The sequence below is a fragment of the Gobius niger genome, assembly GCF_951799975.1.
Source record: "Gobius niger genome assembly, chromosome: 6".
Taxonomy (NCBI): domain Eukaryota; kingdom Metazoa; phylum Chordata; class Actinopteri; order Gobiiformes; family Gobiidae; genus Gobius; species Gobius niger.
This window is the reverse complement of record NC_136857.1, coordinates 24,740,094-24,756,736: the sequence shown is the minus strand read 5'-3', so window position 1 is coordinate 24,756,736 and position 16,643 is coordinate 24,740,094. Positions and strand designations below refer to the sequence as shown.

The 16,643-nt window shown below is 41.7% G+C and overlaps 1 protein-coding gene across 2 annotated transcripts in view; it reads right to left on the bottom strand.

Moving 5' to 3' along the window:
- The window catches only part of LOC306964120 (forkhead box protein J3-like), an 85,916-nt gene that overhangs the window by 56,333 nt on the left and 12,940 nt on the right, over nt 1-16,643 (bottom strand). Inside the window, exons 2-3 of one of the 2 annotated variants that reach the window (XM_079558028.1) lie at nt 12,901-13,061; nt 11,056-11,536 (exon numbers count right to left, since the gene is read on the bottom strand). In XM_079558028.1, coding sequence (XP_079414154.1) covers nt 11,056-11,436 — 381 coding nt within the window. In that variant the 5' untranslated portion in view covers nt 11,437-11,536; nt 12,901-13,061. The remainder of the gene's footprint in view (nt 1-11,055; nt 11,537-12,900; nt 13,062-16,643) is intronic. The other variant, XM_079558029.1, reaches the window with a different exon arrangement.

The following is a 16,643-nucleotide window of genomic DNA, read 5'->3' as shown; positions in this document are numbered from 1 at the left end:
TTAGCATGTTTTGAATTATGTTTGTGGAGAAACATTAAGGTAACGTTAGCATCTTATGAGCTAACTGTTGTAGCATTAGCCGTTTTGTTTACATAAGAGTTTAATCAGCTAAAATGCTCTGAGGTTGTAATTTTTAAGAGGGAAAAATATGAACGCACCATAATACTGCTGCCGTTGTTAACTATACATTTTTAGTATGGGGGGAAAAAGCTTCCTAATTTGATAGTTTGTGAAACTAGGGTTTGAAAAAATACCGTGTTGTGTCTTGTGGTAACAATAGTAAATAAATGAAGTAAATAAATAAAAAACTAATCACTTCTGATGCACTCATTTAATGCACTATATCCACTCTCTTTCTTTTGCAGTTTCAGCTACTGTATGTTTGCAAATGAACATTAATCCCGCTCATCCAGGTAGATACATTCACAGAGCCCATTAAATTGATTCATCTCCATTAAATCGAACCAGAATTTGGCATATTTGCCTCATGACTGCGCAATCTACAACATCTGCAGCGCTGGACTGTGTCACCTCACCACCCGACATAACATCTTTGGCCCTTTGGAAGAAGAAAACTGGATGATCAAAGTGTAAAAATGTCCAGTTGAACCGATTTAGTGGTAGGTACGTCTATGCATTTTGTACAGAAACCCTTCTCTGCAGCTCTGCCCCCATCGCCTTTGCCCCAACATATTTTAATAAAACATATTTACATATTCCAGGTGTTGCTTTTTTTGACAGAAGCAGTTATAAAACAGCTGGTCAGCACATTAAGTCTTTAAAAATATTTCAAATCTGATATTCCCCATATTTTTACGGGGTCAAAGAAAGTCTGTGATTCTCATGTTTAATGGTTGCTGGCGAATACACGTCAAAAGATTTATGATTTTGTTCTGAATATTATGATTGTTACTAAATTCTTCTAGTTATAGTTGAAGCACAAGGCCAAGGAAGACAGTCTTGACTGCCTTGGTCGCTTATACCCAGAGTCAACAACCCTCAACAAAAGAACAAATAAATACTTTTTTCAGGACCAATGCTGTATTATCACTAAAACCATAAAACAGTCGTTATTTCTTTGAGCATGTAAGGTTTATTTTTTATTTATGCTCAGACCAAATAGTACCTTTTAGTAGTAGCCGTGTCTCTGGACTGACCTGCCATTAAGGGGCAGATATAATGCAAAATCGTCTTATTAGAGCTTTCTACCATGTTACAATGTTGTTCTCTTCTCAAACACATAACTTCGGCCCACTCGCGCACCTTTGAGTAATCTTTGAATCTTTCCTTGTGGCCATCTTAAGCATCGCAGTTCCCAATAAGCTCCTCCTGAGGTACTACGCGCAATCTCTTACAGCCCTATTATTTCTTGGTCTCTTCAGTGAACCAGCTGCAAAGCAAAGGGGAGCAAGAGGAGTGGGGTGGGAGGAGCCTCTGGTCAGTTTGGTTGAATAACCAGAAGTTAAAACTACTAGATATTTTGTTTCAGCTGTTGCATGTTTCTAACCAGATCGTGATTAAAAAAAATCTTAAAAATGTCTTAAATCTTAAAAAAATGAATAAAATAATAAGGATTTTAAAACAATACTAAGTAATTTGTTTACCTGGATAAATCCTTTCCGTAGTCCCTCTGGGGGTAATACAAGTGTTCATGGGATGATTTCATCTGCCCCTGGTGTCTCTGGCCTGAAAACCACGCTTGCAACTCGACTGCCATTGGGTCGAAGGCCCCAATACACACTAATAAAATCACGAAGAAGAAGCTAACAGGCTAACGGGCAAAGCTAACTGCCGGCTCGCGCCACTTAAACAGTGTTTACAGCCAAGTTTGAGTGAAAAAAATTATCTCCATTGTGTAATTGTGTATGATGTACAATATCAATCTGTCCCTTTGTCTTTTCTGTCAGCGTAGTATTTACTCTCACGGCAATTAATAAGTAAAAAAACACAACATGCTACGACACCTGCAGTGGCGCTTGTGGCCTCTAGGGGCATGAGTTACTTAGTACTCCTTTAAGATTATGCTATGCCTTAAACCCCTCGTAACACAAATAAATTGGTTCTACTTATCCGGTATCAGTACAGTCCTCGGAATTTGTTTCGGTCTCACAGAGGGACCATTTTAGGTGCCAAACAAAAATCCTTACTCAAATAAAGGCACATCAATAGTAACGGGTGCATTTGCTCTTATTTTTATGCAAAGTTAAAATCAATGCGCACACAATGGCCATTGTGTTACGATTCCAAATACAAATCTAGAGCAAACTATTCATTTTACTATTCTATTTTCTCCTAATTTTTTTTCATTGTTTAACCAATCCATTTGAACAAGTTAAAATATGGTACAAATCCTCGTGTGGAGGTATGTGTGTGGGCTGTGGAGGTAAAAGGTGATTGTGTGCGACATGTTGTCGAGCCAAAGGCCAAAGCTCATAGAGGTAACCTTCACAGCGTTGGGCCTTTGCTAATTCACACTAAATTAGGTTCTTCTGCAGGAGCTGGTGCCACAGGGTTAAAGAGAGAGAGAGAGACGGGGTTAGTCAGCAAATGCAGGAGGAGGAGGACACAGACAAGGCTCAGAACAGAGAACAGAGAAGGGTTGGCTGCATTGTGGCATAGTCGTTTGTACGCAAGAAAGGCTCAAGAAAGTTGGCAACTGTTTCTGAATGGTTGTTCCAGTGATTGAAGGATGGTTAATGTAGATAGAAACAGTGTCATACTAAGCCCCTTTGCCACACGTATCTAAGCAGAGGACAATACTGGGACACACAGTTAAGGATACAACTTTTGAGATGGTGTTCAGGGATTTTTATGATCACATACTGCAATGCTATGTAAAACTATTCAATGGTCTGGGAAACAGGGCACTGAAGAAATGTTTGCTTCAACAGTAGCCTGGTACAAACAGAGTGGGACCGAGCTGTTTCTCAAGTGCAGAGCTCTATAAAACATTGGGATCCAACTTCCATTTATGATGAAAATTATAATTTTGCCGTTTAGCCTGCTGAAAGTGGTCCCACGTCTCACCAGTTGGGAACCACTGACCCTCATATCGACACAAACAGAACCGTGCACAATATTTCTGTTTTTTGGCTGTGATGAATGCGTTCGAATAATAGTAATAAAATGGTCACATTTGTATGGACAAACTAAAAAGCCAGTCAGCAAGCCACATTTCTACAGCACCTACTCCTGTCGTTCCTGTACCGTCGGACCCACTGGGTCTAGTTCAAAGCCTGTGCTGCAGGACGGGTGAAGGCGGGTCCTAGTCTCTGAAGTTTCTCGACATGAGGGTGTGAGAGGTCAAAGGCCATGAGAAACTAAGCCATCACTGTAAAAACACATAGGGCATGGTACAGTAATGCGGAAGAGAAAAGGTGGTTCAAAGAGACAAAAATAAGTTTGTCCAAGTTTAGCATTCCCGTCAGTCTCTCTGTTCCAGCCACTGTGCTGTAAAATGATGGTTACGCTCCAACTCTACACTCGAAATAAAATCAGTTTTCATTGAGTTTTCTCCATGTGTAGGAAGAGTCTCAAAAGGCCCGTCATCTAGTCCTAGTCCTGTCCCGGCTTAGTCTTAGCTCAAGTCTTTGATTTTAACAAGTCGGTAACATTTTGAAAGTCATTGATCTAACAATAGTAGCATGTAGTGTAATGTATTGAAAAAAAACTTGATATGCGATAAAGGTGTGTGATATTGTGATAACGATGTAAACGCAATATTTCACTGAACTATTGATCCACTTACTTAATCCTAAGTAATTTGGTTTGCAAGTGTGTGGAAACAAGACAAAATCAATTATACTATTGTATATATAAAGTATTATATGTTGTTTTGATTATTATTGTTATTATTTATTTGATCGGCTTTCTTGTATTTTTATGCAACTGTGAAGCACTTTGAATTGCCTTGTGTATGAGTTTTACAAATAAACTTGCCTTGCCTAAGTAACATGCTTTCACTAAGGAAATACTGTGTGCTTCATTAACAGCTCATTTGTTAAGTGTAGATACAGTTAAGTACATCTAGAATTCTGATGGTCAAACGTTGACAGTTAATGAAACAGTAGAGAGGTGAAACATACAGGAATATCAAATACAAGACAAATGAATTGGACCACCTGGATTTTCTGGGCTTCAAAGATGACTTTTCACCACAAAACTTGAAAAATGTGTCCCACATGATCAAAGGTTAATCTCTATATTGCTGACTGAATCAGAATTTGGCAGTGATTTCAAACACCTGTGCACCGTTACATGTACCACTTTTGGATCTCGTTGGACACAGTCACTGCCCCGGCCTGTTTTTAAATCAAGAAAATCCCATCAATTGATTGGACTTGTAATTTACACTGGATGCTCTGCAGAATTGGTAAGTGTGACAGGCCTGGCACGGTCCTGATTCCGACATGGTTTAGTCCCGGTTCAGTCCTGGTTCTGTCCTGTTGTGGATGTGTAGAGAGTGTCCTGGTTTAAACTCTGTGCTCCACATTATCATACAGAGCAGACTGGAGCGTGCGCTGTGTGTCAACTCCCTCTCACAGACTGCAGGCGCCCCCCCTTCCTTCACTACCTCCACCAAACTGCACCCAGAGCTGGTATCTGCACGCTCACCACCTCCGCCACGCAGCAGCACCACCCATGGAGAGCTGCTAACCCACCTCCAGCACCCGCAGCCGTTTACTCATGCTGAGCCCCCCCCGTGCATCTGCAGTTGGCACCGAGGACCGCAGGACACTGCGGGGGGTTGAAAATAGCAGAGGACAATCATAAGGCTTTTAATAAGAGGTTAAGTGGTGAGCGAAACCTGGTGTTTTAAAATGGGCACATACATAACCTGAAAGATTAGTTCATTGAAAGAGTTTGAAAGAGCTGCTTTCTGATGCAATTCTGGGATATTCTAATGCAGAAGTCAGTTTAAATTGTTTATAGACTAAAGATCTATAACAGCTAAAACAAAACATGCAGTAGTTTCACTTCCTGATTTTCAAGTGATCGCCACATACACCCCCCTTTGCTGTGCAGCTGTTTCAATAAAGGCGGGTAGACAAGGCGGTCCATGCGGCTCGCAAGAGTTTTCATTTCGTGGTGAAAGGATTAAGCTTAACAAGAGATTGAGAGGTGAGGAAAGCCACAGTGATGCTAAGAATAGAACTGGGGAAGATTCAAAGATGACTCAAAGGTGTGCCAGTGGCTCAAAACATGACTCCAGGTACGTTTTTGAAGAGAGAGCAACAATGTTGCATTTTCAAAAGCTCTAAAATGGCAATTTCGCGTAATAAATCCCATTAGTCTTTTGCTAACACTTAGCCAATCAGTTTTCAGATTGGGAGCCGCGACGCCACCATCGGCCGGTGCTTCCAATACCACCGTGCTGCAGGTTTGTATAAGTGTAAACAGCCCCCTAATCCCAGCACACACTTCATCCAAAAGCTCTTCACCGCTCAAATTCAATCACTTTACAATGTGGTGCATTATTCAATCAACCCTCAGTCACACAAGGACATGGGGGCTGAAGTGTCTTGCCCAATGACACAACAACAACTAAGCTAAAAAAAAAACTGGCAAATATCTAATTATGTGATACTGAACTTCAAGAAAACGAGAATATATCATTGAAATTACACTGACTTTTATTCTATTAGCAGCAGTGGGCAGGAGCTAACGATGCGTCAACTGCTCTTATCGGTCTATCCGCTACATAACAAGTTCCTCAATTTATGCATGTGAACACTTTCTCTCACATTTGGCTCTGGTGTTAGATCTTTTTTTTTCCTTCATTTTTCCGAAATCGTCCAGCTCCACTGTGATCTGCACCTGGGCCAAAGCAAGCCCGACTTGCGTAACACCGACTAAAGGCCCTTTCAAGATCGTCTTGTTTGTGAAGGGTCAACGAAGAAGCCACGAGTTTCCAGTCTCGTCAGGAATCTGTGCTTCACGGCCTGGGGTATTCCCAGAGATGGAAGCAGAGAGGCTGGTAAAGCAGAGAGAAAGTATAGTTACTGGGATAAAATACTGTTGTTGTGTCCTTGAGGGCAAGACGGGCACGCAATTGTTATTGTTTGTAATTGTAATTGTATTTTAGCCGATAAGGCCGATTCCAAACCTGGTCCTGGTACACTTTGTTTACAGATCACATTCTGAAACAGATGAATGATTTAATCAACACATTATTTATAACGACAGAAAATGCCTTTAGCCGAAGTGCCAATTTATTCATTTATTTATTTATTTTTTGACTGGATTAGTTTGTCTTGTGAGGTGTCCTACTGCAACGCCAAAGAAAGCAATTCAAATGCACTGAAACTGGCTCTCAACTTTAAAGGACCCACATTTAGAGCAATGTGTCAGCATTTTTAGCCTTCAGCCTGGTTTATAGTAATAGATCGGTTTTATTGTTTCAAACAAAACACAGCACAAAAGTGAACACAAAATGGACCTGGTTAAGTGATGTGAACAAAAATCATTATCGGTCGCGCTCTATTAGGAACTGCTGATAAAACTGAGCTCTAGATCTGGAAAAAGGGTCACATTTTGCAAAGGTTTGCAGCCGGTGAGGCATATGTTATAGAAAAATCCACAAAACTGCAGGAAGCAGTAACTTGCACTCTGGCAGCCGAGAGCATTTCCCTTACATTGAAAGAGCATTTTCCAATAAAATTAATTAATATCAACTAAAAATGCACTCACATGTACATGACATATACGTGGAGCGAACCCCCGCCCACACTCGTCATAAGTCGCTGACAATACTGAAGCGGCACACGAACCTCTGCACTAAAGAGAATTGCCTTTCTATCACATTTCATCTGTAAAAGAGTCCATGACGTTTTCCCTTTGAATCATTCCTTTTCGTTTAAGAAATATAACTGGTTTTAAGTTGCACCTTTTCTGTAGAAATGTTTTGGCGCAGACACAGCACACGCTCACATCGTCGGGGGCAGGCTTCACCTCAGGTCTTTCAAAGCGCAGTTTAAAGTCAAATTAACAGTTTCACATGAGAGTCTGGAAGTCCAAATGTATTACAAATGTTATGAAATGTGCAAAATCCACCACCTGTAAAGTAAGTAATCATATATATTATTTTTTGTAAAGTCCCTCCTTCCCAGATCTCAGCAACTAATCAGTGTCTAGTATCCTCCCGCCTCGACCAATGAGACGAGCTTTTCCTGTGAACCAGCCTGTCAGGTCCAATCAGGAGGGAGGGGGAGGAGCTTGATCGTTTACTTTTGAAAATTCTGTTCCTGCTTTGCTCCTTTTGCAAACTAAAGCCCTATTCGCACGGGATTAGAATTACCTGGGGACGTCAGGTAAAAAGGTAATATTACTGACGTCCTCGGAGTTTCTAGTCCCGCGCGAATCTGCCCTGATTTTATCCTTTGGTAATTCTGCAAACTCCTTATTCCTCAGGTAATTCTGGTCACGTGCAAATCGACGGAGTTTGGAAAGTTTCTAACCAGTGTAAAGTATAAATATAGAAAACGTCTTTTGACCAATATATTTACGCCGCATTTCAGCTATAGTAATAATATCATGCTATCAAAATATTACTCGGACCTAAATGCTGTTTTTATACATTTAAAAAAAGAATAAAACAGAAAAACTGCGGTGTTACAGAGGTGAACCGGAAGAACAGCCCCGTTGTCAAGGCAACGTTTGACAGACCAACATGGAGACTTGCTTTTGCGAGAACGGTTAAGAAATAACGAGAAAGCCTAAACAAACCTGAGTTGTTGGCGCTCGCATCATGAATGAATAAAAGGTTTGTTGTCATTTTTCACTGTTCATTAGATCCATCATTTCCGGAAAAAGTCAGAAAAGTCACTTTGAAAACTAAGACTAAAGATTTAAAGCAGTACTAAGTAACTCTTCCCCTAGAGGCCATAAGCGCAACTGCAGGTGTAGTAGCAAGTTACGATTTTTTTACTTATTAATTGTCTTGGGGAGTAAATACTACGCTGATAGAAAAGGCGAAGGGAGAGAGGGTTACTGTGCATCCAATTACACAATGGAAATATTTTTTTTCACTCAAACTTGGCTGTAAATACTGTTTAAAGTGACGTTAGCTCGCAGTTAGCTTTGCCCGTTAGCCTGTTAGCTTCTTCTTCGTGATTCCATTAGTGTGTATTGCTTTCTCCGGTCCGGTGGCAGTCAAGTTGCAAAGATGGTTTTCTGGCCAGAGACACCAGGGGGCGATGAAAGACCCTCCAATCATCCCATAAACACTTGTATTACCCCCACAGGGACTACGAAACGGATTTATTAAGGTAAACACGTTACTTAGCATTGCTTTAAAGATCACTTTAAAACTAATTTGATTACAAATTTTTCAAATGTTTTAGTTTTTTGGAGAAAAAAGGAGAATGGCGCGCGAACAAACAAGCCCAGGTCTGTGTGTGTGAGACAGATTCTGCTCCTCCTTTTAGTCAATATCGACAACTGACAATAAGTGGCCGTTTTTAGCCAGAAAACTAACTAAAACGATTACGTATTATCATATATTTACTGTTTCATCTGACTGACTGTCACTGGTCCCACTCCTCCTGACACGTTGCCCCAGGATCACTGAAGGACGGGTTAAACGTAAAAGACAAATGTTCCTCCAGGGACATCAAAGCATAGACCGATTTTCCTCAAAGTTGCTGGGACAGTTTCCCGTTCCCTGAAACAGATGAATGAATATTTATCATGTCTCCACTCCAGCCTTTATGCACCTTCAGGATGTACGTCTTTCGCCAGACTCTAATAACACGAGCCGCGAAGCCAAGCAATATATGAGGCAACAACCACCACAATGCCATCCCTTTTTTTTTTCTTGGCGCGGAGCTTTTTTTAATGATGCCACCTGAATGCGGCGGCACACGCGAATCAATGAATCGCGCCTTGTAATTACGAGATACCGAACCAACCTGGCAACCCAATATGAGCCGCTGAGACAAGGCACGGCGTCTTTCTCAATAACCCCCCCCCTCCACCTCTACAGCGACTGGGAAGGGGAAAACTAATTGAGTGCATGCAGGTAAGACGCTCTGCCAAGACAAGCCGCTTTTCCTGTATCCTCCTAACCTTTTTGTCTGGCTTTCCTTGGCACGGCTTTTTGTATTAGAGACACACATACACACACACACACACACGTAGAAAAAAAAAAAAGAAAAAATCTGCTTGGAAATGTGCGAAATAATGAGTGGTAGAAATATGTCCCCGCTCTCAAAAAGATGAATTGGTTAGAGCGTTTGCAGACAGCCTTTTTTCAACGTGTCAGTGGAGGAGCCGTATCCATCTAGTGCTTAGTCGCTAATAAGGCAGAGAATCCCCCAGACGCAGCCATAGGGACCTATTCATTTGGCTGGCGGTATCGGTGCCACCTCTGTGCTCACATTAGCCAAGGATTTGCATAGCTACATTTACATACGGATTTAATAATGGCGTCTGAATAGGGAGAAGTGCAGGTGCCAATCATCCGCAGTTCACTAAAGGGTTTGGTGTGTGTGTGTGAGTGGTTGGAGGCAATAAATAAATCTGATTTTAGTATTTGAAAAGACAAGGAGAGAGTTGAGGCTACAGCTAAATGGTACACAGGCTGAATCATTGCGTATTTGGGGAATGTCACGGGTCTGTTTAAAAAGGTTTAACATTGATCAGTAATTATTAGTAAAAGCTTCTCTACCAAGTTCAACACCTCACAGAAGTTGTACTCCATGTGTCCTCCACAGAGGCACGCACGCTTCAACATCAACACAGACAAAACGGCAAAAAAATATATTAATATCTTAAAAACTATAACAGCACGAACACAATTTCACAGCAGGGTTTTATAGAAAATTGATGAGTGGCCATCTTCACGGAGGTCTCCAGACTAACGTTTCTGTGTGTGCTGTGCGGCACAGGTTACACGCACGGCGTACGAGCAGCAGCACAGACAAGTGTCCCTCCTCATCTCCTCCTCGCTCGGTTTTCACAAACATCGCACTGGATTTTCCATACTTTTACGCACTAAATGGACACCCAACTATACTTATTCAGCATTATGAGTTAAAACTGTTCTGAGACAAAGCGCATAATGCGATTGCCTCGATTTACAATCGGTATCAAAGCGCTGGCCTTGCCCTTTTAGAAACGTGACCTACACTCAGTACATCAGCTCCCCCCGCAGGACCCCCCTCCCCGCAGTCTGGTAGCAGTCGAAGTAGGAAAAAGAGACAACTCCTTCAAATTACATGATGTTGTGGTCGGGCTCGGGCAAAAGATTTTAAATTAGTCGTATCGTTGTATCGGCCGCCTGGCTCTGGGCGTGTGAAAAAAGTAGCGGCTTAGAGTCCGACAGTACTTAACTGACAAGGATCCAGTGTCACCAACCCAAATATTTTGTTGTTCCTAATACAATGTGCACAAATTCATGATTAATCAGTTAATCAATTAGAGAAATCATCATCATGGACTTAATTGATGAAAAAAGTATGTTAACAAAGCTATCATTACGCTGTAGGGGAAAATACAGTATAATCGAAGCAAATAATGAGTAAAATATGGCATCTGTTGAATTCACAAACCTATTATTTGTATTTTGTACTTTATAACAAGGTTTCATGATTATCATGAAACGAAATCCTGTTTACAATCTGTACAACGACACTAATCCGGTGTCCATAATCGTTGACCTCACTTTAGAGCAATGAATAAGTAAGTTTAGTGTGATACATTCCTATGGCTGCGCAGTGACTGAAGGATAATGGAAAATGTCTGAAGCTTGTGCAACGAAACTGAACAATAAAATCTGTAAAGCCAAAGTTTACCTTTTAGCTTCCATGCTAATGATAATGGCTAGCTGCTAATTCGATCCAACATTTACCTGTATTAGGCTCTGATGTTATGAACATGTAGTCACTTGGGTGATTAAGGTTAGGTTAAGCTGGGTTAAACTTCATTGACCCTGTAAGGTTGAAAGTCCTACACTGTAAACATATTGTGGTGTTTGCGGTTTATTTCGCTAACGATGCCGCCTTTATTTGAGACAAACATTGCAGTAACGACATCTATAACACTGTGTTGTCCTACCTTCCAGCCGCTGCCCGCCTCTCTGTAGTAGGGGAAGTTATCGCAGATCCACTGGTAAATCTCACTCAGGGTCATGCGTTTCCGCGGCGACCCGTTGATGGCGAACGTGATCAGGCTGGCGTAGCTGTACGGGGGCTTCCCGTCCCGGTGCTGCGCCGCCTCCTCCTGGTCCAGCGTCGTGTTCTGGTCCAGGTGCGGGCCCATTTTCTTCGACGCCACCCCGTGATGCTGGTGCCCTGCTATGAGGTGGTGCGGCCCGTGCAGGTGGTGCCCGTGGTGGTGGTAGTGGTGCCCCGAGTCGGTTTTCTGAATAGCCGCCCGCATGCTGAGCTGGGGCAACCAGTCCATGGAGGTGAGGCTACTCTCCAACTCCGAGGTCATGTTGTTTCTGGGTCAAAATGTCAGCAGTAGGTGGGGGGGATTTGGGCGATGTCCCGTTTGGCTCACTCGATAGGCGTCGTGCAGCAGGATTGGCTGGAGTCTGTAGGAAGAGAGGTCTGTTTACTATGAGTGTTTCATGGGTCTTGGCTGAAGGAAGCGCACTTGGCAGGGGACACGGATAATAACTCGCGCACATATTTTCCAAGCACAAATGCTGACTGTGGAGTTGACTGTGGTTCAAATACAGATAGGGATGTCCCCGATAGCACTTCTACTGACTCTGAGTGGATGCATATGAGTAGTAAGCAAGTTCCTGTTAGCTTTCTTTGGCTGCTGGACCGCGATGATTCCTGTATCATTCAGTTTTACATAGAATCTCCTATATTTTGGTGAAAGCCTCTCCATTTGTCCAGGCCTGGAACCACCACAAATGATCAATATTTGAATGTGAAGCAACCAACTTTTATATCAATGCAAGGAGTGTCCTTCCAAATTCATAGACACTTACATTGTTGCTATTATAAGCACAGGAAACAGCCAATACTTACTTTAAACTTGGTCCTTTCGTGATGTAATTAATCTCAATCTACTTAATTCAGAGCAGTTTTTATGGAATGAGTTTATGAAAAGTATATGACAAAATAAATGAAGTGAAATGAAGCTAAAATAGGGCTGCGCCATTTTGGATAAATACCATTTTCATCGTCCTACAGTTGTGATTAGGTTTGCATTTTATGTTTTTAGTTCACATTTTAGACATACACAGGAGCGCTATCATTTCAAAGACAACGGAAACACAAACTAGAGCAGGATTAAATGTTGTTTGCAGAAGATGATATTCCCTAAATAACTGCACTTCTTGTGATTTCTTAATCGTATCTTTAGTGTCTGTTATGTCCAACATCTGTGGCCCTCGACAGGTCCGGACCCAAACGTGGGTCATCGAACCGTTTTCAGTGGATCCTTTCCCTGGGGACATTTCTTTCAAAACTTGTCTTCTGAAAAAGTATAGTAACACCATCTGAGTCTGTTAAATTGACTGTTAGCTTGTTTGCATCATGATTTCAGCTTTTTAGGCTAATTTGGGTCGCAGCTTGTCATCCTTGCGTGATGATGGGTCCCGACTCCAGAGCAGTTGAACCACTGTCCTACATTTGGATTATTTTCTTCAGGTTTTCACTGTAGTTTTTGGCACCCCAAAGCATGATGCTCAGTGAGCTGTCCGATTGGACAATGGGCAGGGGGTGGACTTCAGAACTCAACAAAAATGTAAACAGCTTTTACATCATGGAAAAAAAGTTGTTGTGTTTTGCAATCATGAATAACTCAACTCATCACAATTGATATCGCTAGAACAATATTTGATGTGGTAAGGTGATGTTGACTTAGAAAACTAACAAAAAGCTTAGAATAAAACTAAAAGTGAAGTCCAGATCTAAAATCCCACCATTTTGCATGACTTACTTTTCCCATTGGTTTCCATCTTTCTCTGGGCCAAAGCATCTGTGGAAGCCTGTGCAGCGAAGGGACGACCCCTTTCTCCGCTCATGTTCACAAAGTCTTCATTTAGTCCCACTTTGTCCCGCTACCTCCTCCCGCCTCCTCCTCCTCTTCTTCTGTCACGGCTGCAACACACACAAAAACACACAGACTCAGCCCGGTGATCCTGCGCTGCCAGACAGCTCTCATAAGATATTAATATCTCAACAGCACTCGACCGGCCGCGGCATGTGTCCAACCAGATTAAAACTCCTCTGCCTCTGCCTCTCACTCGCCGCAAAGTGGAAATGGCAATTGGATCCGCCGAGTGACTAAAAGCTGGGGAATTGTTTTCACAAGTGCCTGCCAAATGGGGGGAACGGCGCGGTAGGAATTCCAGCTTCGGGATAGAGGGAGAGGGGAGAAGGGGAGAAGGAGCGAAGCGTTTAGCACAGAGTTTAGCTAACCCCCTTTGGCGAGAAGTATCCGTCGGTGCGTCCCGTACGACGTTCCTCAGTCTGCTGTTAAATCCGGATTCCTTGCCCAAATAGAGCTGAGCAGACTGTACGCAAACATTAAAAAAAAATTGGAAAAATAAACTTGGGTTTAACTTTAACTTTGGGGCTATTTTTAGAGTATAGCTGTCCCGATGTCTAGCAGGAACTTTAGAAAGGTAAAATGGACTTGGCAAGCTGTCAGTGCCAACATAGGTAGAGGAGGGTATTCAGCGCCATACTTACCAGCCAACCTTTATAGTGACATATAGTGGGCAGAGTTTGTCGGAAATCCGAGATGTGAATGTTCAAAATAAGCTAAACAAGAATAATTACTTTTTTTGGTCAGCACTACAACAATCATGTGCAAGGAGCAGTTTCAGGGACTAGGTACAGACGGCATCTCTGGGAAGGCCAAACAAATGGTCAAGTTCAAATCGAATTGAAAAGAACTATTATTTCACCTCTTACTCTACCACTACTACTACTACAAAAATAGTAGATAGAATAAAGATACAGAGACATGGAGAGGTACAAAGTGGTTCAACAGCCCATAAATACTTACATAATGGAGAAAGATAACCATAATGCTAACAGTAGATTCATGCTATTCATGCGATATTGACAAAAATATCTGGGCGACTTTTATGATAACAATGAAGCATTGTTGCAACACATTAGAAATATTCAAAAATGTGCTTCAAACGTCTTAATTGCTCAAAATGATGATTGTCCTAAACAGACTACAAAAGGGCAGAAAAAACATGCCTATTTTTCCCATTTTTCCGACATTTTTTCCCAATGACGTTGCAGAAGAACTCGATATTGTAAATTTGCAAATCTTCCAAACAGCAATTTCGATATTATCTTGCAGAGGATTCGCTGCCCACCTCAAACCCAACTTCATTTGTGTGTGCTAAATATTCTCATCGTCCGCCAGAAAACATCTTAAAAAGAGTGAAAAGTTGTAATTCTCATTCTCAAGGCGCATTGAGTTGCCTTGTGTACGAAATGCGCGGTGTAAATAAAGTTGCCTTGCCTTGGCTTATTCTCATAAAAAGCTTTATTCCTCCTAGGCTTGGCCACGCTCCCCAGTATGATGCGCTGTATCTATAGACTATTTAAAGTATATATATTAGATCTGTAAGTTTGTCACAGTTAATACCCTTTTACTTAGTTTTGGAGTTCGATCTTTGCTTACTAATGTGACGGCGAGTGGAGTTTTGGCGCGAGACCTTATTTAATCCAGGAAGGACGTTCTATTGCCGAAAGCTCACGGAGGCAAAAAAGAGTGTCCTTGAGGATCCGGAGGAGGTGTCTCGGGAGAGGGGAAGTCCAATTCACGCAGTGATTATGTGGCCTTTTTGTTGATAGGTCTTCAGTTTTACAAGACAACAGTTTTATAATGATTCAAGAAGACAATGGCTTTAATCATTGTGTTAGTCAGCGATTGTTCTGTTCTCTTAGTCAGTGACAGGACACTGAGAATGTCATGTAATATTACTCATCCATGCAGCCGAGATTCTCTATGCAAATCATTTTCAACAATGCAGCCGTGTTTAGCATCTTTTACGCAGAGGAGGAAAGTTAATTCAGTCGTTCGGTTTCATGCACAACTTTTGGCTATGCTACTGTACCTCCGTCCGCTCTTTAGTCAAGAGTTTTAAAGTGCATTTGACAAGTGGTTTGGAGTAATGGTTCACCAGAACATAGTTAATACAATTACATTTAGGAGTTTGCTAAACATGTCTCATTTTCCTTGGTTGGCGTTTTTGTGACGCTAATGTTTCACTTCATCGTCGTAAAATTACATAGGGTATGACATGCGAAGAGGAAGAATTTCCATAACGTGTCCTCAACAAGTCCTGGAATATGGGATATACGCTCCATTTTCCTGTCACTTGTTTTAGAACATAAAAATGCAACTTCACTTTTTGTTGCCAATTCACTGGTGTAGCAGTATGATTACAGGCATGATCCCATAGAAATAGTTAGAAAAAACAATCAAACCTGCCAAAAACACTTTAAATAGAGATCTATATTTTCAATGTCACAAACTGATACATTCTGGGCAAAGGTAAAAGCCGTGAGTGGGCACGTTATCCTTCCTCGTCAAAGACACATATTGCGCCGTTGACTTTATTCAATACCAATATGTCAATATCGGGTTGACAAATAAAGTCAACCCTATTTGTTTTCATTTGTTTTATTTAATGAACAAGCCACACCGGATTGTAGCCTTGGGCTAATTTCCATCCGTCATCCCCCATGCACACTCTCAAACCCACTCTCAAACATCCTGGCCTATTGTACATGTTTTTAGTGGATATCGGAAACCGGAGTACCCAGAGGAAACCTATGCGGACACGAGGGGAACATGTAAACTCCACACAGAAAGGCCCCGTCCAAGTGGGAATCGAACCCGGACCTTCAAGCTGTGAGCAAGCGCTAACCGCTGTACTACCGTGCCGCTTGTGTGTGCTAAATATGCAGATAGTTTGCCAGAAAAAATCTTAAAAAGAGTGAAAAGTTGTAATTCTCATAACAAGCTTTATTTCCCCCCAGGCTAGGCCACGCCCCCAGTATGACGTGCTGTATCTACAGACTATTTAAAGTACACAATATTAGATCTGTGAGTTTGTCACAGTTAATACTTTGTTACACCTTGTACTCCTTTGTTACATCTTGTACGCCTTTGTTACACCTTGTACGCCTTTGTTACATCTTGAAGTCCTTTATTACATCTTGTATGCCTTTGTTACACCTTGTACGCCTTTGTCACACCTTGTTCACCTTTGTTACACCTTGTTACACCTTGTACGCCTTTGTCACACCTTGTTCGCCTTTGTTACACCTTGTTACACCTTGTATGCCTTTGTCACACCTTGTTCGCCTTTGTTACACCTTTGTTACACCTTGTACTCCTTTGTTACATCTTTAGTCCTTTGTTACATCTTGTACACCTTTGTTACACCTTTGTCACTCCTTGTACGCCTTTGTTACACCTTGCACACCATTGTTACACTATAGACACATTCCTTTATTAAACCTTGCCCTTTAATATGTAATTATCTGTACTTACTTTCTTGTTCCCTGTACCAACATATGGAACTCATGGACTGTCATCTGAAGTGTTACCAGACATTATAATTTTATTTTAATTTTCTAAAAGGAAAACTCCACTGCTGTACTATTTATCGCTTTTGTTTCGCTCAGTTTTGAGACTGTGCTTAG